Raw genomic sequence first — 25,078 nt, forward strand, 5'->3', positions numbered from 1 at the left:
AACCCAAGATCTAGGGAAGGGACAACAGCCCCAGTTAAGCCCATTGCTTGGCCCTGAGTATAATCTTTCTTTGCCTCCCTGCTTATTCATTTTCTTTCCTTTTCACTCCCCTCCCCATTAAGCTATAAAACTCTTGGGGATAGCCACTTTCCTACAGCCACAACTCTTTTCTTTGATCATACAGGATGGCAGTCTGAGCTAACCTCACAAAAGTGAAACACTGATGGCAGCCTCAAGAGCAGATCCCCCAGACCACCCTGCCTCCACTGCCCCATGCATCACCACCGCCATTTTCAGGCATGGTGCCCCCATACAGCAACCTGGGCCCCTCATGGTCACCTCCAGTTCTGCAGCCTAGAAACCCCACCCCATTCTAGCGCTGAGGACCCTCTGCTTCAGTCTTGTCCCTTTCTCTGACATGGAGGTTAAATCTTACTTTAGATGGAGGAATATTTTCATGACCCATCATTATTTTTTTAAGTTCCTGACTGGGCCCAATAACAAGAAGTAGAGAGAAGGATTATTAAGAGAAAGCTTAGTAAAGCTTCTTTCCATTTTTCCTTTATGAAAAACAGGAAAAAAGAAAAACCTCTTGGAAAACCTGGATGTGAATCTGTATTCAGAAAAAAAGAAAACAGGGAGGTTAGAGAGATGACCAAGGACACAGCCTATGGTCATTAAATAGGGTGGAAACAGTTGTTCAAAGTGAACCTCCACCCAATTACCTTACCCTTCTGAGTCTCTGCTCTCCATTTCCCTCCATTTCATCCCCTTTGCTTCTGGGACACTTGTCAGAAGCTTTGAAAGTCATGGGCCCTCACCCTGCCCATTTTAATATGAACTTTTCAAGCCAAACTTTATCTCTCTCATGAATGTAGCAGCTTAAGGACAAGGTCTAAGTCCCATTTATTTCTCTCCCTTAAGATGGTGCTGCTCAAAATTTGGTCTAAACCCCAGCATTAGCATCATTTCGGTGCTTGTTAGAAATTCAGAATCTCAGGGTGCCTGGGTGGCTCATTTAAGGGTCCGACGTCAGCTCAGGTTATAATCTCAAGGTTCATGATCCCTGCATCGGGCTCCGTGCTGACAGCTTGGAGTCTGGAGCCTGCTTTGGATTCTCTGTGGGTGTGTGTGTCTCTCTCTGCCCTTCCCCTGCCTGTGCCCTGTCTGTCTCTGTCTCTCTGGCTGAAAAATGAATAAACATTAAAAATAATCTTAAAAAGTAAATGCAGAATCTCACACCCTACCATGGACCTCCCAAACCAGAATATCTAGGCATAGAGTGTAGGAATCTGTTAAAGCAAAGCTTCCAAGTGATTCCGGTGCCTGCTAAAGTCTGAAAAGCATAACGCTCTGATGTAGACCCCACTGTCTTGTTCACAATAGGTGTTTAATAAACTCCTTGATTTGAATGTAGTTGATATATTGCACTATGGAACCAAACCACAGCTCCCTGAGAGCAGAGACCCTATCTTTTTCACTGCTATGTGCCCAGCTCCTCACATGATGTCTGACGATGCATTTGTTAGCTTAAAAGAGAATTGGATAGTATTTTGTTTTGGCTTTGGTTTCTCTCCCACTTTAACCTTTCTAATTAAAGGTTACAAAACAGCAAAGAAAATTACAGTGAGGACTGTTTAGAGAGTAATTTTGAGATAATACATCAGTGCTGTGTGGGGTCAGGGGATTGGGGAAATAGAGAATAGGAATTAAAGAATACTTACCATGATTAAAATAAAATGCTTAAAAAATACATCAGTTCCATGTGGATAATTAATGACATCAATTTGCCAGTAATAATACCTTCTATTCATATGGCAATCCGGTTTTCAAAACTCTGGACATTTTTCTCACTGATCGTTATAAAAATCTGATACAGTATGTTCTCTTAGGAAGAAGCAGAGATTAAAAAAAAACAGAGAATAGTTCTGGTCCTCTGAAGTAAGTACAAAAACTAGAACCCAGGACTTGGAATTTCTATTTTCATGGGATGGTTTGCATTCCATTTGCATCATACAGTATCTGAGTGTTTCTGGTAACTTCCCTCACTAAGTCTCCATGTTAGTTTCTTCATCTATAAAATAGGGAGAATGATAGTATCTACGTTATACTGTCATAGAAATTAAATTACATAAAAATAAATGTAAAGCACTTAGTACGTTGCCTTGCACAAAATAAGGGTTTAATAAATGAGGCTATTGTTGTATTATCATTTTTATAGTTTTTTTAATATTACAATATTATATTTGTTATTACACTACACTGACTCCCACCAGATTGACCACTGCTCCTTAGGTAGGTTAGCAAGGGCCAGGATCTTCTCTATCTCTGAAGGGGTTCTTTGTTAACTTGAGGGGACATTTATGGCATTCAGTCAGATTCTCATGGCTGGAGTGTTTCTGAGTGTTGCCCTTCCGAGGGTCTCTGCTCATGCTAATTCTTGTAGTCATGAAACCTCATACCCACCAGGAAGGTTGGGTGTAGGCTGTGGGCATAGTAGTTCCTTCTTCTGTCTCAATTTCAGGCTGCCTGGTGATTTGAAACACACGCCTTCCTTGCATCAGCTGTTAAGATGCTATGGTTAATTTCTTTTAAAAATGAGGTAAATCACAGCTATTACCCAAATATAAAATAGACACGTGTCAAAAATTTTATTTATCTCAGCAACTAATGATGGAACAAGTAAGATATTGTCATGGGTTTAACAGAGTATTCAGGGGACACACATGGAGGCACTCAGGAATGCTGAAGCAAATTTACCAATAGTTGCAAAATAGGTTAATAACCACGGACCAATGATCATTTGTAATCCAGACACAGTTGACTTGCATTTCTATTTCCTATCAGCAAGACTTCATTTATATTATTACCTGTTTTCTACCATCTGCAGAGCTATAAAAAAGATCAAAGACCATGAAAAACAGATGATCTGGAAAGATGGACTAGACACAGCCCCCAGTAATCTTCTTTGCCCACTTCAGAGTCGTTGACAATTTTTCTCTGACAATGATCCCAAAAGAGTGGGCTAGTGATAGAGGAACGAATAGAGGGTATAAGTAGACCCAGTTTTCTTGTTTCCCTGCCTGAAAAGGATGTTTCAGGGTTAGTCTTCAAAGGGGCTACATGGACCTTTCTCCTTTTCCTATCTTTATCTCCTGTTAATACCCACTTCCCTTTTCCTGCAGCTCCTACTCCAAAAGTCGTAGCTCCTCCTCTTTAGAAGTTTCACTTTCCCCACAGGCAGAAGTCCTCCCCCCCCCCACACACACACACACACACTCCTGGTCTATCTTAATGTCTTGCAAAACTCAGTGCTCAGGATCTGGCTGAATATGTATGGAGATTGTCTTTTACTCAGACACTGGGGCTATAAAGAGGAAGGAGAAGGTTCTGGTATCTGAGTGAGGGCAGAGCAGATGCTAGATTATTAGTTCAGCTTCCCCTTCAGCAGCTCTGATTACTTAACATTAACAAGGAAGCCATCTTGTAAAAGACTATGAATTACCCCAAAGAGAACAGACCCTTGTCTAATTTGAGGAAAGGATATTTCTGTTACCATGACTTTGGCCTTGGCTGTTGTAGAAGAATAAAGCCAGGCACTCGTGAGCAGAAGATCCACTGAAGGGGGCTCTCTGTTGTCCAGCAGGAGTTGCTTGGTGCACTTAGTTGTTGTTTTTCTTTCTTGCATAAAAGAAGAGCTTTGTCCAATAGTTACTACCTCACATAAAGTTTTTAGAAAGGGAATTTTTAATTCTGAAAAATAAAAACAAGATAAGTTGTAAGAGAGGCATGATGGAAACAGGCCCAAAATTGGATTTAGACTAACAACACAGAATCTAATGTATGCTCCAAGGTAGTTCCAGGACCCTACTGATCAAGACAACTGCTTCTCCAGTTCTTCAAATAAATGCTCAGTATTGGATCTCATCAACAAACAGATTTCCTGCAGAGAGGCAAATGAAACAGATTCTTCAGAACTTCTAGTTCTGCTCATTCCCACAATGATAACACCATATGTATGAAGATTTGGGGCATTTTTGGTTTCCCCAGGAGATATACTATTTTTTAGTTTTAAAAGATCATCAAATATTTACTGTATGCATTTCTTATGAAGTCTTGTGTTTAGTAAAATGTAGTTACTTCTCTCCCCTGTGGAAGAAGTCAGCATGTTAGAGAAATGCAGGCATGGGGAGCCTTGGAATGTAGATCTATATTGGCCGATAGATAGGTTGTTTCAGTCAACTCTGTCCGCATCTTGAGTCTCCACTTTGTCATCTACAAAATGAAGGAGTTGGATGACAGTCTTCTAAACCAACTCTTTCACCATGTTGAGGTGCTAAGTTACTCTTTGAGGTTGGGGCAAAAAGGAAAACGTGAGCCCTCCAGGCTGGACTGATGGCTGGCCACACAGATGGCTTTTGCAGGCTGTGCAGGGGACAACACTTGCCTCCCCATACCATGGACCCTGCCAGGATATAAAAGGCCAAGCTAAACTCTGCTAGCAGTGTGTCCTAAAAGGAGTGTGGTGGGGCATAGGCATTGCATATGGTGGTGATTTTTCTCCTGTGCTTTTTAAAATTTTTGCTTATATTTCTGAATTAACTTCTTAGCCATTTTTGCCACTTTCAGTCTATCATTTGTTCATTTATTTGGTCAGTAATTAAAAATTGTTTAAGGGGCACCTGGGTGGCTCAGTCATTTAAACATCTGACTTCAGCTCAGGGCATGATCTCGTGGTTCATGGGTCAAGCCCCGCTTTGGGCTCTGTGCTGACAGCCTGGAGCCTGCTTCAGATTCTGTGTCTCCCTCTCTCTCTACCCCTTCCCCACTCATGCTCTCTCTCTTTAATTTATTTATTTAAATAATTTAATTTAAATAATTATTGTTTATTTAAAATAAACTTTAAAAAATAAAAAATAAATAAAAACATAAAAATTGTTTGAGAATCTTGTAAGTACCAGACATTATATTAAATGCAGGAGATGTAATGCTGAATAGAACAATTGAGGTCCCTGCCCTCATAGAACCCATACGCTAGGGGGAGGATGTAGCAAGTATAAAGGTCATAGTGAGTGAAGTACAGGGTGCATGTGGGCCCGCAGAAGGGCCACCTAGTTCACAGGAGTGTGTGTGCTGAGAATGGATGGAAGAAAATGATACCATTTGACACAGGGGCAATAAATGTGAGTTAGACAGGAGCACATGTGATAGCTATAGGTGGATTTCTTACAAAATTAATGAAGCTTAAGTTTAGTTGCATATCAGTAAATGAGATATTTTTTAAAAAGAGGGAAAAAATCGGAGTTAAAGAATTGTTAATTGTCATGATGTAAAATCCATCACAGTGGTCGATGTCAGGGTGCAAACAAGTTAAAGTCAGCAATACCCAAGAGCCCTTAATATTTAACAACAGTGCTTTTGAGCCAGTAGTATGAGCTCCAAACAATGCCTTTTAGTAAGATTTGGGACTCTTACTTGGACAAGCTCCTTTAAAGTGTCTTAGTAGGCATTCCCCCAGTTATAGGGTCTGGGACAAAAATTTATATAAAAGTAGTTTATTCCAGAAGTGCAAGAAACAGGTACAGAGAGGTACAGAAAAAAGCTCGGAAAGGGAAGGAAGCCAATAAAATCTGTATTCCTACTGCAATTGGTAAATAGAACTTAATCCTGCCTGAAAACTATGGGGATCATTGTGACAGCAGCTGAGGAAGAAGGGAGCTGGGATTTCAGTACACCAACCCCTGTCAGTTCCTGGCTGAGATCTGCTATTTCCCTGTTACATTCGATCTCCCCTGATAGGCAGAGTGTCCTTGCATTGCTTTGGAGATGATTTTAAAGCAAATTGCTGTAGATATTGGCAGTTGGAAGTCAGCTCACCAAGTGCAGAAGGGGTATGTTATGGGCAGAGCGCCAACATCATCTGCTCCATATTGCTTTGTACTTAATCTGTATTTGTAATTTGCATTACTTAATTTGGGCCCTCAAATTTTTATTAGTTTTAGACCTTAAAAAACTCAGAACCACCCATCGTAACAGCTCTTCTTTGTTGAAGAAGGCAGAATATATGGGAAATTCAAAGAAATTAATAAGTCTATGTAAGAACTGGGAGAAAGGAAGATAGTTAGAGGCAAAATGAAAACGGTAGGCCACGCCCTAGGAAGGGTGTTATGTTAAATACAGCTCTTCTAGGTTTGGCTGAGATTTGCTGGCCCCTGCAGAACTCAGCTGGGCTCTCAGCTTGCCATTTCTGGGACAGAGCAGCCCCATTCCAGGATAGCTCTTTCCAGGATGAAGAGCAAGAGTATCAGAGGACTGAGGGAATCTCACAATGCCTCTGTTGACTGTGGCTCACCAGTGGCTCATTGTCACATCTCCTCGTGTTCCATTAGCTAAGATAACTCATTTGGCCCAGTCCAAAGCTGATAAGGCAGGAAAATACAATCCACCTACAGGGAAAGAGCTGATGACCCAGTGAGGTAGTAATACAATCTACTATAGAATTTTCACCAAAATGTTAGTGATTATCTGGAGACAGTGATATTTCTGGTAATTTTTATTATTTCAGCTTTTTCTATTATTAGAATCTTTAATAGGAAGATAATAATTTTACCAAAAACAGTAAACCGATGTCTTTTTTAATAATTTATATATATACAAACAGAAACCAATTTGATAATTTATTGTTTTATATATATATATAAAACAATATATATTGTTGACAATAAATTGTCAAGTTGGTTTCCATACAACACCCAGTGCTCATCCCAACAGGTGCCCTCAATACCCATCACCCACCTTCCCCCCCGCCCCCAACTCCCTATCAACCCTCAGATTGTTCTCCATTTTTAAGAGTCTCTTATGGTTTGGCTTCCTCCCTCTATAGCTTTTTTTTTCCTTCCCCACACAATGAAATACTACGTGGCAAAGAGAAAGAATGAAATATGGCCTTTTGTAGCAACATGGATGGAACTGGAGAGTGTTATGCTAAGTGAAATAAATCATACAGAGAAAGATAGCATATGTTTTCACTCTTATGTGGATCCTGAGAAACTTAACATAAACCTGTGTTTTTAAATAACAAAATAGATGAAATATTGGGAACACTTATTTGAGGATACTTTTTTAAAGTCTCGTTTTGAAACTCCGTTAGTAAATGAGTTATGTACATCTAAAAATTTAGTCCCTCAACTTTCTAAAACCACCTATCAGCCTTTATAGCATATGTAAATCATTGCATTTTATTATGTTCCTATTGGTTTCCTTACCATTACTCTCTCATTTTAAACTTTCTTTGTATCATTTTTTTTCTTTTATAGTGTTTATGTATTTATTTTTGAGGGAGAGAGAAGAAGAGCACAAGCTGGGGAGGGGCAAAGAGGGAGGGAAACACAGAATCCAAAGCAGGCCTCAGGCTCTAAGGTGTCAGCACAGAACACAACAAGGCCTCGAACCCATGAACCATGAGATCATGACCTGAGCTGAAGTCAGATGCTTAACCCACTGAGCCGTCGAGGTGCCCCCATGGGTATCTTTGCAAACCACTTGCAAATTGTTTGGGTGTTAGATGGGAAGTAAGGAAACAGATTGTTTAAAACATAAAAAGGAAAGGCGTGGGGAGTCATCCCAGTAATTCTCAGCCCCAGTTCCACATACACATCACCTGGAGAGATATTTTTTTAATTCCTAAGATGAAGTCCCTAGAGGTTATGATTCAATCGTTCTGCGTTGGAGTAATTAAAAACAAAAACAAAAACAAAAACTCTATAAGCATTGAGAAAAATTGATACATGAATGATTAAATTAGTGAGAAAGTAACAGAAAGGCATCCCTATGTGATGAGCAGTAGTAGGCTGGGAAATTCCCTTACAAATTAGAAGTTGGCTGAGAAGCTATAGAGCTGTAGGGCTCCTGGAGGTTGAAGAGAATAAGGGAAATAGATGCTCCTGGAGGCATACAAGCTTCCAGAATTAAGAATGGGACTGCTGTTAAGATCTGTTCACTGGGTGAGGAAGAACAAATCCTATGCTCTTTGACACCCCACTCTTCCCATATAAAGCACAAATCATACCCTAGGAGAGAATTGCTTTTTAGCATCACAGAAACATATTTTAAGGACTGTTTTTCAGAACATTGTGACTAGCCAAAGTCCATTCTCTACAACAGCAGGTTGAACTCCTAGGAAATTACTTGCATACCCAAAACAGGGAAGAAGGGGTAATGATTGAGAAAGTTGATTGGTTTGTTTACAGCTCTCCAATCATAAATTATTCCATGCAGAATTCATTCATCTATGTGTAAAATATGAAAAACGTTTCATCATCTTTTGCTTCATAATATGAAACAGAAGCAGAAAATAACATAAACCTTCTCTGTATATGTTTATGGAGGAGATAAAATAGAAAAATATATGGTGGTGGTTTTTTTTTTGTTTTGGCTTTGGTTTTACCTAATAACAGATTTTTTGATAACTGTGATCTAATACTGGTAAGGCTTTCTTAATTGCCATTTGTAGAGTAACCATGGTGACAAGCATATTGCTTCTGATTCCATTAACCTTGTTGAGATTAACCATAAATCCCAAAGGATCTTTTGCAGTGACTCAGAAATAAATCATCTTTTCACATGTATGTTATTTGGTGACAGCCACGTTCTTTAAATGTGTCTCTAACCAACAAAGAAATAAGACAGCCTCTAATGAGGTGATTAAAAATCCATCTCCCAAATAAAAAACTTTACAAAATACAGCAAATGACCAAAAAAGTAAACACATGGAAGTTACACGTAAAGGAGGATTTATTCAACAAATGTGTGTCATATTCCAGCAGACATACAAGAGGAAGACCACTTAATCCCAATTAGAAATGTACCTTTGTATGACCTCGACCTCTGGAATGGAGACAAAATTTGATATACTTTAATTAAAAAGATTTGCAATTATTTAGAATATAGAAATCAGAAAGGATGAGTTGGAGCTGCATTTGGAAAGAGGGACAGCTGGTTGCCTAACCTAGGACTAATAATGTATTGTATTTGTAGTGTTGTTTACAACTTTGAAAGGATGACCCCACCCCACCTAAAACCACATTTGTCCTGCAGCAGCCACAGAGAATGAGTACAAAATGTGTTAGGCTCATTTTATAGATGAAGATATTGAGACTAAAGAATGCAGAATGATTTCCCCAGACTCAGTTAGTATTAGAGCTTTCTTTTAAATTGGTTGAACAAATTGGTAGGATTCTGAGTTGGGAGACATGGAAGTTGGATTAACATCCCAACATTCTTCTGACCTTAATTCATATTATGTCTTGATGAAATAAGTGCAAGTCAGGCATTTTACAGAATCTAAAATACACAATTTTTGTACGTTAACATCTTTGAAATTGGAATATGTCTTATAATCAGTGGCTTCTTATAGTCACTGTGCAACAGTAGCAAAGATGAATTTCATTGCCTCAACATGTGCTAACTTAGTCATAGCTGCTTTTATTGTCATAACCTCAAGTGAGTAGCAGAAAGGGCTATAAATTTAATGTGAATGCTCATGTTGGAGTAATGACCATCATTTCATTTTTTCTTGAAAAGCAACAAGCTACAGGACTTAAGGAAAGTTAACAACAAACAGTTGGGTTCATTGACTTTAGTATTGAGATAGTTATAGAATGATTATTATATACTGAGGAAAGTAACTGAAGATCTGAAAATTGCTAAAATCCTCAGAATACATAAAAGAAATTTCAGAGCAATAAGCTGATGTGAATGAGAAATGTGTCTAGCAAGACTATTGTGAAAGCATTGTGTCATAGTGTCATTGCTACTTACTTTTGTTCTTGGCCATCCATCAAATCTTCATTGTATAATTCATAGCACCTTGGATTCTATGATATGTGGTAATTCATAAATCAATCCGCATGATTCTGATCCCCTCTAGCTGGTGACTGGACTTTGCCTAAAGCTACTCTGTTGGTGGTAGACATCATCAGTAAGTCCACAGTAGTCAAACCAAAGCCACACGTTGGGTATTTGTACCCCTGATTCCAATGATAAGATTAACCAGTTCTGATGGCAAATAAATCTTCTGTTCATCAGAGCACAAATACCCCAGACCATAATTTTAATTGGTTAAAAAAAGAAAATGGTTTCTATCAGCTATTGAAGGTTTTTAGATAAAGGTTTTAAATAATTTCCTAGTAACTAAAAAAAAAATAACATTATTCCCTTGACAACTTAGGACATTGGGGAGGTTACATTAAAATATTAGTAAAAAAGGGAAGGGGAATGGTTTTGATACAATTATGGCTATAAATACGTTTTTACAAATAGGGAATGGTAAATGTTGTGTATGCATAAATGTATAGCTTGTCACAGTAGCCTAAGACCCCATGGGTTATTAAATCAGCAGAGATGAGACACTCATACATGTTGAATGATACAAGTACACATTCCATCAACATGGCTTCAGAGTACAAATCAGCCAAGTTGTTTCTTCTTCACCTTCACAAAGGTATACCCTGGTTAAGTTTATGCAAACAGGGTTGCAGAGGATGTTTGCCTAGGTTAGGAGTGCTAAATTTCTTCAAGTGAGCATTTGTCCCCTGTAAACTCAGAAAGCCATATCCTTTATATCCTAGCCTCAACCCCGTCCTTACCAAAAGACACTCTCCTGTGACTCCCCTATCACTAACCTCATTCTAGTTATTTGATTTCTAGCTATGTGCCAGGATAACTTTCTCTATTTGGTTCCTAACTGTATGCCAGGATAACCTTGTCTGTTCATATAAGGGCTCTCTCCCTTGAGCCTTTCCAGGCATAGCCAAGGCCAAGCCTTGACCAATAAGACCTATATGAGTGGAGGGATAACTTAAAAAATACCTGAGGAAATCCAATTAGATTTGAGTTCCTTTGAAAGAACCTTTGGAATTTTTTTTTGTAAAACTATGTTAGCCCTTGAAATTTCGTGTGTGTTCATATATAGCATGCGTTTTTACTCCTTAATTCACTATGAATTTATCATTTTTCATAGACCACAAACGTAAGTTGAGGTGAGAGAAAATTAGAGTTTTGAATGCTTGCTTTTATTTTCCCAGTTTATAGATGCATGCTGAATCTCCTGTTGCTAGCAGGGAATTGATTATTAACTTAGGTATCACTATTAGAAAGGTCATGTCTCCAGATTTTTCTGATAAAATATACTTAACTTCTGAGACGTTCACATGGGACACAGCCATTTTAATCTCACTTGAAAACTTGTACTTGGTTCAGGGGAATGCTCTGAAATAAAACAGTGTCTGCCTTGTAGCTCTAATCATTATTCTCATAAGGGAGAAATAGTGATCACATCTCACTGGAAGACGACCTGCTAGAGTTTACTATTTGCTTTTACTTTCTTTACAAGTTGAGAACAGACTGTCACATTTCCTATTTAATAATCCTGCAAGACTTGACAGTTGCTAAGCAGAAACATTTCTAAGCTTTTCTTTTTGACATTTTACTTTCTTTTAAACTTCTTTTAAACTCTCATCGTTTGTTTTTCAGTGTTTTAGTATCTCTTTCCTGACCACCCACTGAGTGCTAGGTCTTTTCCACATCTTAGATTGTTGTTCTCAAATAAAAACATGACCAGCAGAAAGGGAGGAGTAAAGAACGTGGCTTCCTTTCATCTTTTTCTCTAAAATGACAACAAGCACACAAGAATTTCACTTCTCAAAATAAGTAGCATGGTTACATGTTTAAGAGCATAGGCTTGAAAGCTATACTAACCTGGTTTTGATTTCCTCATCTGACACTTGACTAGCTGGCTGTTCTTGGGATAATCTCAGTGGTAAAATGGGGAGGATAATAATATCCCTCTGATTCTGAGGATTAAATTCATGTCACTTATCTGACCTATTTAGGACTATACCTGCAAATATGAACTATCACAATTCTATCTCAATTTGAAAATCAGAAGTTGGCTGTGTTCATCCTGATCCATACTAGAAACTTATTCAGAATTCTGGATATCCTGCTTATAACTTAAACTACCAGCCCATTATATTGTAATTTTTATATTAACCTGGAATTTTTCTCTGTAAAATGTAAAGCATGAGTATATTAGTTGTTAGGATCCACTTTTAAAAATTAACATTATCGGGGCACCTGATTGACTCAGTAGACTGAGCACCTGACTTCAGCTCAGGTCACCATCTCACAGCTCCTGAGTTTGAGCACTGTGTCTGTCTCTGTGCTGACCACTCAGAGCCTGGAGCCTGCTTTGGATTCTGTGTCCCCATCTCTCTCTGCCCCTCCCACACTCACACTCTGTCTCTCTCTCTCTCTCTCTCTTAAAAATAAATAAACATTAAAAAAAATTTTTAAGATTTAGAAATTAACATTATCCCCATATTTCCTAGGCCCTAATGTCCTAGCTCTTTACATTGTTGTAATAAGGGAAAATGACTTTTTTTCGTGTGATGGACTGACTCAACCATCTTGGGTTTCCTGGAACTGAGGAGTTTCTAGGAACATGAGATTTTTACTGCAAAAACTGAGAACATGGTGAGCAAACCAGGATGGTTGGCTGCTCAGAGTATAAAGATATTACATAAGGTAGAGGTAGAAGGGAGAAATAGTAGTAATGTTAATACCACCCAATAAAACAGAATTATTATTTTAAGTTTATGTATTTTGAGAGAGAGAAAGCACACATGAGCAGGGGAGGGGCAGAGAGAGAAAATCCCAAGCAGGCTCCATACTGTCAGTGCAGAGCCTGACATGGGGCTCAAACCCACAAACCACAAGATCAAGACCTGAGCCAAAATCAAGAGTCAGACACTTAAGTGACTAAAACACCCAGGCACCCCCAAAACAGAATTCTTAATACAACACCATTGTTCCCTGGATTTTTGATTCAGTCAGTCTCTAAGTATCTGAAAGGTGAAATTGCCCTGAACTAATTTATTCTAAATGTCAGGCATTTGGGCTTCATATTTTGCTATTATCCTCATCTGTAGGACATATTCCTTCTCTTTCATTTTATGTTGTTCTCTCCTCTGATCTTTTTTTTTTTTTTTTTGCCTGTTCTTTTTCTTTTAGGTCAACTCAAATTAAAACATACTCTTGGGATAATGCCCAGGTTATCCTGGTTGGGAACAAATGTGACATGGAAGATGAGCGGGTCATCTCAACGGAGAGAGGCCAACATTTAGGAGAACAGCTTGGTAAGTGATAAATTCACACACACACACACACACACACACACACACACACACCAGAGGTTGGTAATTATTTGTAACACTGCACAGAGTAACCGCTAATTGCTAGGGTGGGTGTAATGAAAAGACTGTCAACTTTGAATGGAAACCAACATATCCTTGGTAAGTAAGAAGTGGATCTCCTCCCACTTTCTCTGGCACTGTTAGAATCCAAGCATAATAACAAAAGCAAAATAGCCAGAATGTTGATCTAGTACAAGGTATTCAAATTCTTTTTCATGAGAAACACAGTTTAAGCCTTGCCTGCTATTTTTTTGTTGCTATTTTTTTCCTCCATATGCAACATTTTGTGTTGAGTGAGTACTTTATTATAATGTGTGATTATTGTCAGGTTTCTACTTGAGGAGTTCAGAAGCACAAATAGGTCATATTATCTATAGTGGTTCTGGGGACATCGCTGACAACTTGTTGCTGTTAAAAATGTCTTTGAGATTCCATGTCCTCATCTCTCAAAAATGAGTATCATGACCCAGGCCTACTTTACCAAGTTTTTGTAGATAAAACCAAGGTAAAAAATAGATACTAGCTTTAGAAGTCGCAAAGCCATTTTAAACACAAAACAGTGTGTCTTGAGAGAAAAATACTTGAGTGAGTAGGGTAGAGTTTTGGTGCACAGCAGGGACTTGTGACTGATTTTTCAGCTCAAGGCATTTTATACTGAGCACCTGTTATATGCCCTGCCCTATGCCAAATAGCACAGGGAATACAAAATTGTATGATTCACAGTCCCTGGGCTCAAGTTGCTTTCAGTCAAGTGGGAAAACTGGAGATACGCATAGAAAAGCAGAAACAGCAAGACAATAAAAACAGGATAATTAACTAGGAGGTGTACACCAAAGGGAAAGCAACAGGGGGAAGGAGGCAGATCAGGAGAGGGGTGCCAGGGGGTATGGGAGCAAAGTGGGACAGCAGGCAGGTAAAACTCAAAGCAGACAGGACACCTGTAGAGAAAGTGTGTGGAATTGAGCAGAACAGCTACAAAGAAATTATTGATGAGAGGACATAGAGATCATATGGGTTCAATGCCAAGATAAGGCCTGAATGGACCCTAAAGGAGGACAGAATATGAAAACCACAAAGGGGAGAGGAAACGTTATGAATAAAGGGCACAATGGAGCAAAGACATTTAGAGGAGAATGAGTAAAAAAGTTAGAACCTAGCATAATATTATGGAAGTGGAGAGTGGATTTGGGAAACAATTCAAGCCCTAGAGCAAAAGAGCTGGAATTTTTTTTTTATTATTCCTCTCCCTCTTCCTTCCCCTTCCCCTCTCCCTCTTCCTCCTTACACAACAGAAAACTTGGAGGTATTCTTAGTAGACTCTGGCTCTCCAGCCTTTTTGGCCAGTACCTACAGTAAAAAACATGTTTAATCTAGCAACCCAGTGCATATGTATGTACAGAGAAAGAATGAAACAGAAGTTTCACAAAGTATATTTACCCTCAGTAGATGAGATTCATTCTGATATTTTTCTATCCTCTTCTGTTTCTCCTTTTATCTTTTAATAGTGGTCTCAACCCACTATTGATTTTAGGACCTAGTGATGGGCCTCAACCTACAATTTGAAAAGCACTGCTATGAAGGGGTGCTTTGGGAGTATTCAGCTAATACTGGGCGGCACAGATTAGAAAAGCAGAGAGCGTCTCATTGGGTCACTTTATCATGTGGTAATCTCATAAAAGAACTATGAGCAATCCAGTCTGAGAGCTTGAATATTTCTTCATGAGATCAGTGCTCTCATCAGTGGCCCTAACGGCCATTACCCAATGGCCACAAGAATCCTTCTATCAATGTTTGTGGAGCTGCCCAGGAGAAAGTCACATAGCTGACGTCTTGTCTCTCTGTGGTTGCTCTTGAGCCTTTATCATTTCATTCAGAGGGGCTCTCCCATTCTATCACTTTAACAGTGTTTTTTTTTTTCTTAAGTCTGAAAACTTGGCACTCTCTCTTTAATCCCCTCAGCACTTCAAGAAGTTAGGGGTGGAGAATAGGAGGTCTCCAAGAGAGAAGGGAAACCTAGGAGAGGCTTAGCAGGGTGGTTTCTTGAAACCCTCTCTTCTCACCCTTTATTTTCTTCCTTGTCAGGCATATGCCACATTGAAGGCAGGGGAACTGCTCCACAGATAGAAAGTGCCTCTATATATTAACCTGAAAATTGTTTGGTTCAAACAAAAATATATTGAAGCCAAGTACTGTTTAATGTTAGGAGTACAAAAGAGCCTGGTAACTGCATAAATTCTTTACTACTCTAATAAAGTAGTAGTTTTACTGGGTAATTTACTTGGGTGTTCCAAAGTAAATTACTTGGGTGTAATTTACTTGGGTGTTCCAAAGAGCAGGTTATGGAAGGAAGCATTAGAATGATGGGAATGCAAGGTGCCTGGGTGGCTCAGCCCTTGAAGCATCTGATTCTGGATTCCGGCTTAGGTCATAGTCTCACAGTTTCTGAGATCAAGCCCCACATAGGGCTCTGCACTGACAGTGTGGAGTCTTCTTGGGTTTCTCTCTCTCCCTATCTCTCTGCCCCTTCCCCACTCGTGTGCATTTTCTCCCTCTCTCTCTCAAACTAAATAAACATTAAAACAAAAAAATAATGATGGGTATGCATCAAGAGGGTGACCTTTATTAGAACGCCTATGACTGGCATCAACATAACCCCTTTCATATAATACAGAGATGTAGGAAAGTTCCTGAAATTGTGAGGCAGAAATGTTTTACACTCCTGTGCAAATGGTTTCTAATTGACTTTTTTTTTTTGCTATTTAATATAACCCATCAGTTGTCATAGCAACCAACACTTGTACATTCTTAGAGAGTCATTTACCTCCTTTAATGTGGCTTGTTCTGATGACTGCACACACTTCGACAAATGATCATGAGAGATCATTTGTATGGAAATAAAACCACTCTCACAATCTAAATTATTTTAAAGGTTTTTGCTTTATTTTTAAAAAGTACTAGTAAATCTCCAGGATACTCTCACATAGACACAGAGATCGGGCACTTCTTTTTACTTGTCATTTCCACATTTGGGTGGATGGTTGGAAATAACTCTTCCATCAGTCTGGTTACAATTAATTCTTCATTGTGGACAGTTAAACCCACGTAACATTTGCTAACCCTGATGAGGGTACTTGAAGGAACTCAGTTGTAGCTAAGGTATTTAAAATCTGTGTATGGCTGCTGCTCTTGTTAATGCAGTTTAGTTCACCAGACCTCTACTAAGTGTTTACAGTGTGTCAGCTGTTAGGAATACCATACCCTCCCTTCCAGGAGTAAACATAGTAGTACCTGAGATAAAGTATACAGACAGCATTTTTCTGGCTTTCTCTTTCTTCACTATTCCACTTGGCCCTGTTGGGTATGCCCTCGTTGTAGAACTTGGCCTTCTTTGCTTCCATCCCATGTTGCCCTCCATTCTCCTCCCTCCCGAGTCATACTTTCTGTTTTCTTGGAAGACCCCTCCTCTTTCTGCTACTTGCACTTTGGCTTTCCTTCTTGGGCTCACCATTCTTCATTATGTCCATATTCCCTTAGATGTTCCTATCCACTTCCATGGTTAGACATACAGACCATGAAAACCAAATCTTTTTTTTTTTTAATTTTAATTCCAGTAGAGTTAACACACAGGGTTTTATTAGGTTTAGGTATACAATGTAGTGATTTAACCCTTCCATACCTTACCCAGGTTCATCACAAGTACATTCCTTAACCCCATCATCTGTATCATTGTTCCCTGCCTGCTTTCTAGTAATCATCAGTTTGTTCTCTATAGTAAGAATGGGTTTCTTGGTTTGTCTTTTTTCTCTTCACTATTTTGTTTCATTTCTTAAATTCCACCTGTGAGTGAAATCACGTGGTATTTCTTGTTCTCTGACTTACTTCACTTAGCATAATACACTCTAGCTCCATCCATGTCATTGCCAATGGCAAGATTTCATTCTTTTTCATGGCTGAATAACATTCCTGTGTGTATGTGTGTGTGTGTGTGTGTGTGTGTGTGTGTGTGTGTATGTGTGTGTCCCATCTTCTTTATCCATTCATCAATTGATAGACATTTGGGATGCTTAAAAAAATTGGCTATTGTAAATGCTGCTATAAACATAAGAGGGAATACAAGCCTTTGATTTAGTGTTTTTGTATTTTTTAGGTAAACACCAGTAGTGCAATTACTAGAAAAAAGTTGCATTTCTAACTTTTGAGGAACCACCATACTTCTTCCACAGTGGCTATATCAGCTTGCATTCCCACCAACAGTGACAATGAAATCTGGTTCTAGCCCTGACCGCTCCCTTGAGCTGTAGATTCCTCTATCTACCCCCATAGCTGTGCTTCTTATTTAGGGTGGTCCTTTAATCACCTGCAGCTAAATTGTCTGAGCTTCTTTTTCAAGTGCACATTGTCAACCCTCTCAAGCCTGTTGCATTAGAGTTTCTAAAGTGGAAGCCCAGAATCTAAATTTTTAAGAAGCACCCTCTGAATTTCACACAACAGAATCACATTTTAGAATGAGGGCTTAGATAGTGGCAAGTTTTCGGAGAGAGTAGAGAATTGCTCCTAGAGCTTTACAGTATCTTATAGCTGATCCTATTCTTCTAATGCATGTTTTTAACATTTACTACAGATGCTTGTAACTATAACAATATATAGGAATGTTTTAGATTTGTATTTAGTTTAAATAACATTTATAATATGCCAATAATCTAAATAAATGTACAATATAACTTAAAATTTGAAGGTAAAACTTAAGTTTGAAAAAATAGAAATAAATTGTTTCTAAAATGGAAGTCACTTAACTAGAACTAAGAACAAATAAATTTATAGAGGGGAAGGGATTTGTATTGCTTTGAAATTATAGACGAAAGAATATTTGAACTATTTTTATAAGCTCTGGCAGGGCAGAAAGTACAGAAATTCTGAAGTTTGCCAAAAATGTAGTCAAAGAAACAAAGACTGAAGATAATTTAAAATTGAGAGAAGTGATTATTTTTTATAAATAATTTGTAAGGATCCAGTTTTGAAATGTTTCTAATTTGGATTAATATTTATTACTAAAGCAAATAATAGATACTTATTCCCTATTACTCTGCATTCAAGTAGTTGTCATGATATTATGTGCATGCATTCCTAAATTCCAGACCTTCCCCTGTATATTTTCCCTTGTCTAGTACAGACACCCCATGAGGATTTCTGACAACTATAAAATATGTTAACACTTGGCCACTTTTCCAATCTGAAATAATTTTCCTACCATTTTACCAGTGTAATGAGTTACTCTGTTTTGGTTATTCATCTCACAAATATTTATTAAACACTGACAGTGACATCAGGGAGTCATAAAATATGTATCTTTTCTGTTAGGAAGCTGAACATGTGTTCTGTATATCAGAAATATAATTAATATCTTGAATACATAAACAGCTGGAAAACATCAAAACAAGTGCAATTTGAAGGGTGGAGGAGGGACATGGAATTGTATGAGTCGATAGTTGCTTCTGTTTTAGGAATATGAAGACCGACAAAACTCATTCTGTCTATACTATGAAGCACACTGATTCCATAAAGACTAGCTTAACTGATCCCTTCAAGGGAATAATCTGTTGAGGCAGAAAGACGTAAATTAAAGACAAAGAGAAAAGGATACTCTTTCACATCATAAAGACTATACTGTTTCTTGTTGTAGTACAGACAGTATATATAATTACTTCTTAAAAGATCTAGATAAATCAAGGCAGCCAGATTTGCTATGTCTGAAAGTGTTTGGACTCTCTGTGGATATTTCTATCCTATCAAGGTTAAAAATTTGGGCGCATTGACCATACTACCTCACATGCCTTGATATTACTGGTGGAGACAAGTTAACTGAGATGAATGGAACATCATTGTAACTCACCCAGGAAAGTCTGCCTTTTTGGGTTTTAGTGATTATTCTTCAGATTCCTGCTGAACCTGGGGTCCCTAACTTGAGAATTCTTATTCCGGGTTTATGTAATCTGCTCTGCTCTTATGAATCTTTTAGCACAAACCACCCTTGTCTTTGGCTGCCAACCCAGAGAAGAGAAAGCAAGGCAATGATTATAATGTGAAATTATGTTATCCTGGGAAACCATGAACTTTTGGATCCATGTGGTCTGACCTTAAGCAGCCAGATTCTCTTCATATGTTTTTCATTGGACATAATTATAATAATAGCATTATACCTTCCCTGACCTCTAAACTCACTCCTGAGTCATTGTACCCTTAGTACAACTTTGAGGTACAGAATACGTCTTAACTGAATTCAGTTTTCTGTTTTACAGTCCAGGTGGAAATTAGTTCCTGTATAACTAGTAAGTTTATTTAAACTCTGTTCTTGGATGCCACAGTCTTCCAGTGATCTACAGACTTCTAGTGGAAGATGCCAGAAAATGACTACATCATTAATTAAGGATAAATTCCCTTAAATGCAATCTTATCCAAATACATAACTTCTCTTTTCAACAAATGCCAGTCTTTTGGAGTCTCCTCCAAAATTAGTTTATTAGTTAATTAAAACTAGAAAACTCTTTAACCATTCTGTGCTTTCTTTTTCTTAGTACCTTTAGAATTTCTTAGTACCTTTAGAACACCAATTTAGAGCATCTGTAATCAAGACCACTTAAGGAAGTTCTCTTCTAAATAATGAAAAATCAAAGAATTGTAGAGTGTGCTATTATCTTGATGGTTTTATGCCCTGAGCCATATCAGACTGCTCTGAGAGTGGGAATAACAGATGAATTAACTCAGAAGTCACAGGTGGGCCTCAGAACACTGATAGGATCTCTTTCTTTCTCAGCCATTCAAGTCACATAAAAGCAAAGCAGGGAGAGGGAAATAAATCTAGAAGGAAGATTGGATCCAGAGTAAGGATTCTGAAAAAAAATCCCAGTACTCGAGCCATATTCAGGCCAATTAGTTAGAATCTCTAAAATGGGACCCAAAGTATTTTTAAATTATTTTTGTTGAAGTATAATTGACATATAACATCATATTAGTTTCAGGAGTAAAATATAATGATATATATATATGTATATATATATATACATATATATATATGTATATATATATATTGCAAAATGATCACAATAATTTGAGGTAACCTCTGTTACCATACTTAGAAATTTTTTTCTTGTGATGAGAACTTGTAAGATCTACTCTCAAAACAAGTTTTAAATAATACAGTATCATTAACTAAAGTCGCCATGCTATACATTATATTTCTGTGAGTGATTTATTGTATTACTGGAGATTTTTATATTTTGTCCCCCTGCACCCATTTTGTCCACCCCTGACTCTGAGCCTTTGGTAGCCATCAATCTATTCTCTGTATCTTTGTGCTTCATTTTTTTTTTAATTGAAGTATAGTTGACATGTAATATTACCTTAATTTCAGGTGTGCAACATAGTGATTCCATAATTACATACACTACAAAATACTCACCATGGTAAGTGTAGTTATTATCTGTCATCATATAAAGTTATTACAATAATACTGACTTTATTCCCTATGCTGTACTTTTTTATTCCATCATTAATTTATTTTAAAACTGGAAGTTTGTACTTTTTAAGTCCCTTTCATGTATTTCACCTCTCCCCATCCTCCCAGCTCTTACAGCCATCAATTCTCTATATTTATTTGTCTGTTTCTGTTTTGTTGTTGCTTGTTTTATTTTTTATGCTCCACATATAAGTGAAATCATATATGTGATTTCACTGACTTATGTCACTTAGCATAATATCCCCTAGGTCCAGCCAAACTGTGACAAATGGCAAGATTGCACTTTTTATGGCTGAGTAATATTTCATTGTATATATACCACATCTTCTTTATTCATTTGTCAGTGGACACAGTTGCTTTCATATCTTAACTATTATAAATAATGCTTCAATAAACATGGGGTGCATATATCTTTTCAAATTAGTATTTTTGTTTTCTTTGGATAAATACCCAGAGGTGGAATTAGGTATCACACACTACTTCTGTTTTTAGTTTTTTGAGAAACCTTATTACTGTTTCTATAGGGGCCCTACCAGTTTACATTCCCACCAACAGTACCCTAAGGTTGCCTTCTCTTCTTGTCCTAGCCAACACTTGTTATTTCTTGTCTTTTTGATACTAGCTATTCTGATAGCTGTGAGGTAATACCTCAGTGTGGTTTTGATTTGCATTTCCCTGGGGATTAGTGATGCACATCTTTTCATGTGTCTGTTGGCCTTCCATATGTCTTCTTTGAAAAAAGGCCTCTAGATGTGTGTTAAATTAGATGAGTACCCCTCAGACTGATCCTTCGTGTTTAGCCAATGAGCCTCTTTCATATAAAGTTTGGGTGTCTCTCAATTGGCTATCTCTGCATTAGGCCCTGGGATGTAGGTCTGTGTGCAAGCCCTTTAAGAGCTTTTTCTCACTTTACTACAATGTTGTAGGTACCATGGATGCAAGCCCCATTCATTTTCAAAGCCAAATATTCTGGAGGGCTTGTCTCTCAGGCACAGGTCATAAAATTTTGATACCATATGTGGGGTTTAAATCGTGTGCCCCTCAATGAGAAGCTTTGGGTTTTGAGTTCCTTCCTCATGGTAGATTGCTAAGCCAGGAATTAAATTTAGGGCAAGATTGTACCCCAGCTTCTCCTACCCACTTTGATGTGGCCATTTTCCTGTTCACCCAGTGGGTAGGAGTCACTCAGCTACTTTTTAGATTTTTGTTCCAGAGGATTGTTCCATATGTAGCTGTAGATTCATTATGTCTGTGGGAGGTGAGTTCAGTATTCACCTGTGTTACCATCTTGACCCAGAACCTAACTATACTTTATTTAAGTCTCAGGTTATTTTAACACATGGTCATGATTGAGACCAGTGATGTACAGGGAAAACCAACAAACCAAACACACACACACACACACACACACACACACACACACACACACACACACGACAGATTACTCCAGAGCTAGCAGAAGGAAGCTGTGCCAAGTGATGCTTTTCATGGTTGGCAACCATGCTTCTCTGCCTCAGGAACCCAGTCCACAAAGTTGGCTTCCTACTGACCCACCTCATGTGCCACCGTAGTCTGGCCTCCTGTGGCCCATAGTTATAACATTTTAAGAAGGTTTTGTTGTTCAAAAGAGGAGTGTGAAGTTATAGAACAGTGCATAATTAGTGGGTCCAGTGAGAATTTAGCAAAATCTGCTTGGGATTGCAGTTAAACTAAATGTGCTGTAGATTCTCATCCTAAACTGTAGTAGGGTCACATTAAGAATTTATTTCTTTGGGGAGGGGGGATAGGAGATAAATGCTTTGTTGGGTAAGTGGGAATTCATTACAGCATTTTATTCACTCATTCAGTATTACTGAACATCACCCACTGGTCAAGCACTGAAACCAAACCAACAGTATGACCAAACTCCAGCCTCCCAAGCAGATTCTAGTCTAGTGAGGGACACATAAACAAAGACTTTTAAAAGACAATATATATTGCCATAATATAGATGTTGACTCAGTGTTAGAAGAGCTTGTAAGGTAGATACTCCCTCTCTGAAGACTCTGGGAATGGTGGAATTGAGGAGATGATGTTTGAACTAAGCCTTAAAGTATAAATAGGATTGAGTAGGTTGACAAACAGATGATTGTCCTTCTAGGCAGAAGAAGCAGATCTGGAGAGATCTAAAGCTTGGAAAGTTAGCACATTATGAAGAGCCTTGTTTGTAGGGCTGAATAAGTGAGTTTTGTCGTATAAATTCTGAATAACTGTGCTATGTTTTAAACAATGTGGTGACAAGATCACATTTCACTTTAGACCAGTTACTCTGGCAGTGTTCCTAAAATTAAGATGTTTAAGATCAGCTGGGGTACAGAAAGAAAATGTTAACACTTACATTTATTTGTATATCAGTATTCACATATTTTTTAGTTGTTTCCCATCTTTTGTAATGTATTAGTCCAATAACACATCATAATTTAAAATATTTATTAGTACCAAATCTTTATTTTGGTTTTTGTTTTTTATTGAAATATATTTAACATATAACATTGTGTAAATATAAGGTGTAAAACATGTTAATTTCATATGTTTATATTACATTGTATTGTAATAGGAATGCCATTATGATGATAATTAACACCTCTATCACCTTACATAATTAGTCTTTTTAATAGTTGGAATAATTAGGGGCACCTGGGTGGCTTAGTTGGTTAAACGTTGGACTTTGGCTCAGGTGATGATCTCACAGTTCATGGTTTGAGCCCCATGTCAGGCTCTGTGCTGACAGCTCAGAGCCTGGATCCTGCTTCAGATTCTGTGTCTCCTTCTCTCTCTGTTCCTCCCCAACCTGGACTCTGTCTCTCAAAAATAAATCAACATTAAACAAAATTTTAAAAAATACTTGGAATAATTACGTTCTAGTCTCTTATCAAGTTTGAGAGTTACAGTACACTATGGTTACCTATATTTACTGTGCTGTGCATTAGATTTCTGGGGCTTATTTACTAACCATTGCAAGTTTGTACCCTTCAACATCTTTCCTGTTACCCAATCCCCATCCCCCAGTAACTACCATCTTAATATGTTTTCACAAGTTTGGCTTTTTAGATTTCCACATATAACTGATATCATGCAGCACTTAAATTCATCTGACTTACCTCACCTAGCATAATATGTACAGTGACCATCCATGTTGTTGCAAATGGCAGGATATCCTTCTTTCTCATGGCTGAATAATATCCATTGTGTGTATATATACCACAACTTCCTTATCCATTCATCCATTGATGGACACTTTGTTTCTGTATCTCGCAGTTGTGAATGCTACAATAAACATGGAGTGCATATATTTCTTAAAATTCTGTTTTCATTTCCATTGGGCATATACCCAGAAGTAGAATTGCTGGATCATATGATACATCTATTATTTTTTAGGAAACTTCATGTTTTTCATAGTGGTAGGAGTCATTTACATTCTCACTAACACTGTGTGAGGGCTCCCTTTTTTTCCACATCTGTGCCAGCCCTTGTTATCTCATCTTCTTGATTATAATCTATATAACAGGTGTTGAGCATCTTTTCATAATACCGTTTGCCATTTGAATGACTTCTTTGGATAAATGTCCATTTAATTTTCTGCCCATTTATTAGATTTTTTTATTGTGAGTTATTTATGTATTTTAGATGTTTGTTCCTTATCTGACAGATGGTTTGCAAAATAATTCTTTCTATAGGTTGTCTTCTCATTTTGTAAATGGTTTCTTTTGTTATGCAAAAGCTTTTAAGTTCAATGTAGTACCATTTGTTGAATCTTGCTTTTGTTGGTTGTACTTTGGGTGTCATATCCAAAAAAAATCATTGCCTAGCCTAAGTTCCAGGCATTTCTTCCCTATGTTTCTTCTAGGAGTTTTTTAGTAGCAGGTATAATGTTTAAACTTTTAATCCATTTTGAGTTAATTTTTATGAGTAGTCTAAAGATAGGGGTCCAAATCTGTTGAAGAGATTATTCCTTCTCAACCAAGTGTTCTTGGCTACCTCATTGAATATTCATTGACCATGTAAGCAGGGTTTTATTCCAGGATCTCTATTCTGTAGTGCTAGTGTATGTGTCTACTTTTGTGTCAGTGCGATACTGTTTTTTATTACTGTAGCTTTGTAGTATAGTTTGAAATCTGGACCTGTGGTAACTCGAAGCTTTGTTCTTTTTCCTGAGGATTGTGATAGCTATTCAGGGTCTTTTGTAGTTTCAGACAAATTTTAGATTTTTTTCTGTGAAAAAATGTCTTTGTTATTTTGATGGGAATTACACTGAATCTATAGATAGCTTTGG

The 25,078-nt window shown here is 37.8% G+C and overlaps 1 protein-coding gene across 4 annotated transcripts in view; it reads left to right on the top strand.

Annotated features, from left to right (window-relative positions):
• Window positions 1-25,078, top strand: part of RAB3C (RAB3C, member RAS oncogene family) — a 368,220-nt gene that overhangs the window by 309,809 nt on the left and 33,333 nt on the right. For all 4 annotated transcript variants that reach the window (XM_053223209.1, XM_053223205.1, XM_027041571.2 and 1 more), the window contains one exon: window positions 13,072-13,196. In XM_053223209.1, the coding sequence (XP_053079184.1) occupies window positions 13,072-13,196 (125 nt within the window). The remainder of the gene's footprint in view (window positions 1-13,071; window positions 13,197-25,078) is intronic.

This window comes from Acinonyx jubatus, chromosome A1, assembly GCF_027475565.1.
Source record: "Acinonyx jubatus isolate Ajub_Pintada_27869175 chromosome A1, VMU_Ajub_asm_v1.0, whole genome shotgun sequence".
Classification (NCBI taxonomy): domain Eukaryota; kingdom Metazoa; phylum Chordata; class Mammalia; order Carnivora; family Felidae; genus Acinonyx; species Acinonyx jubatus.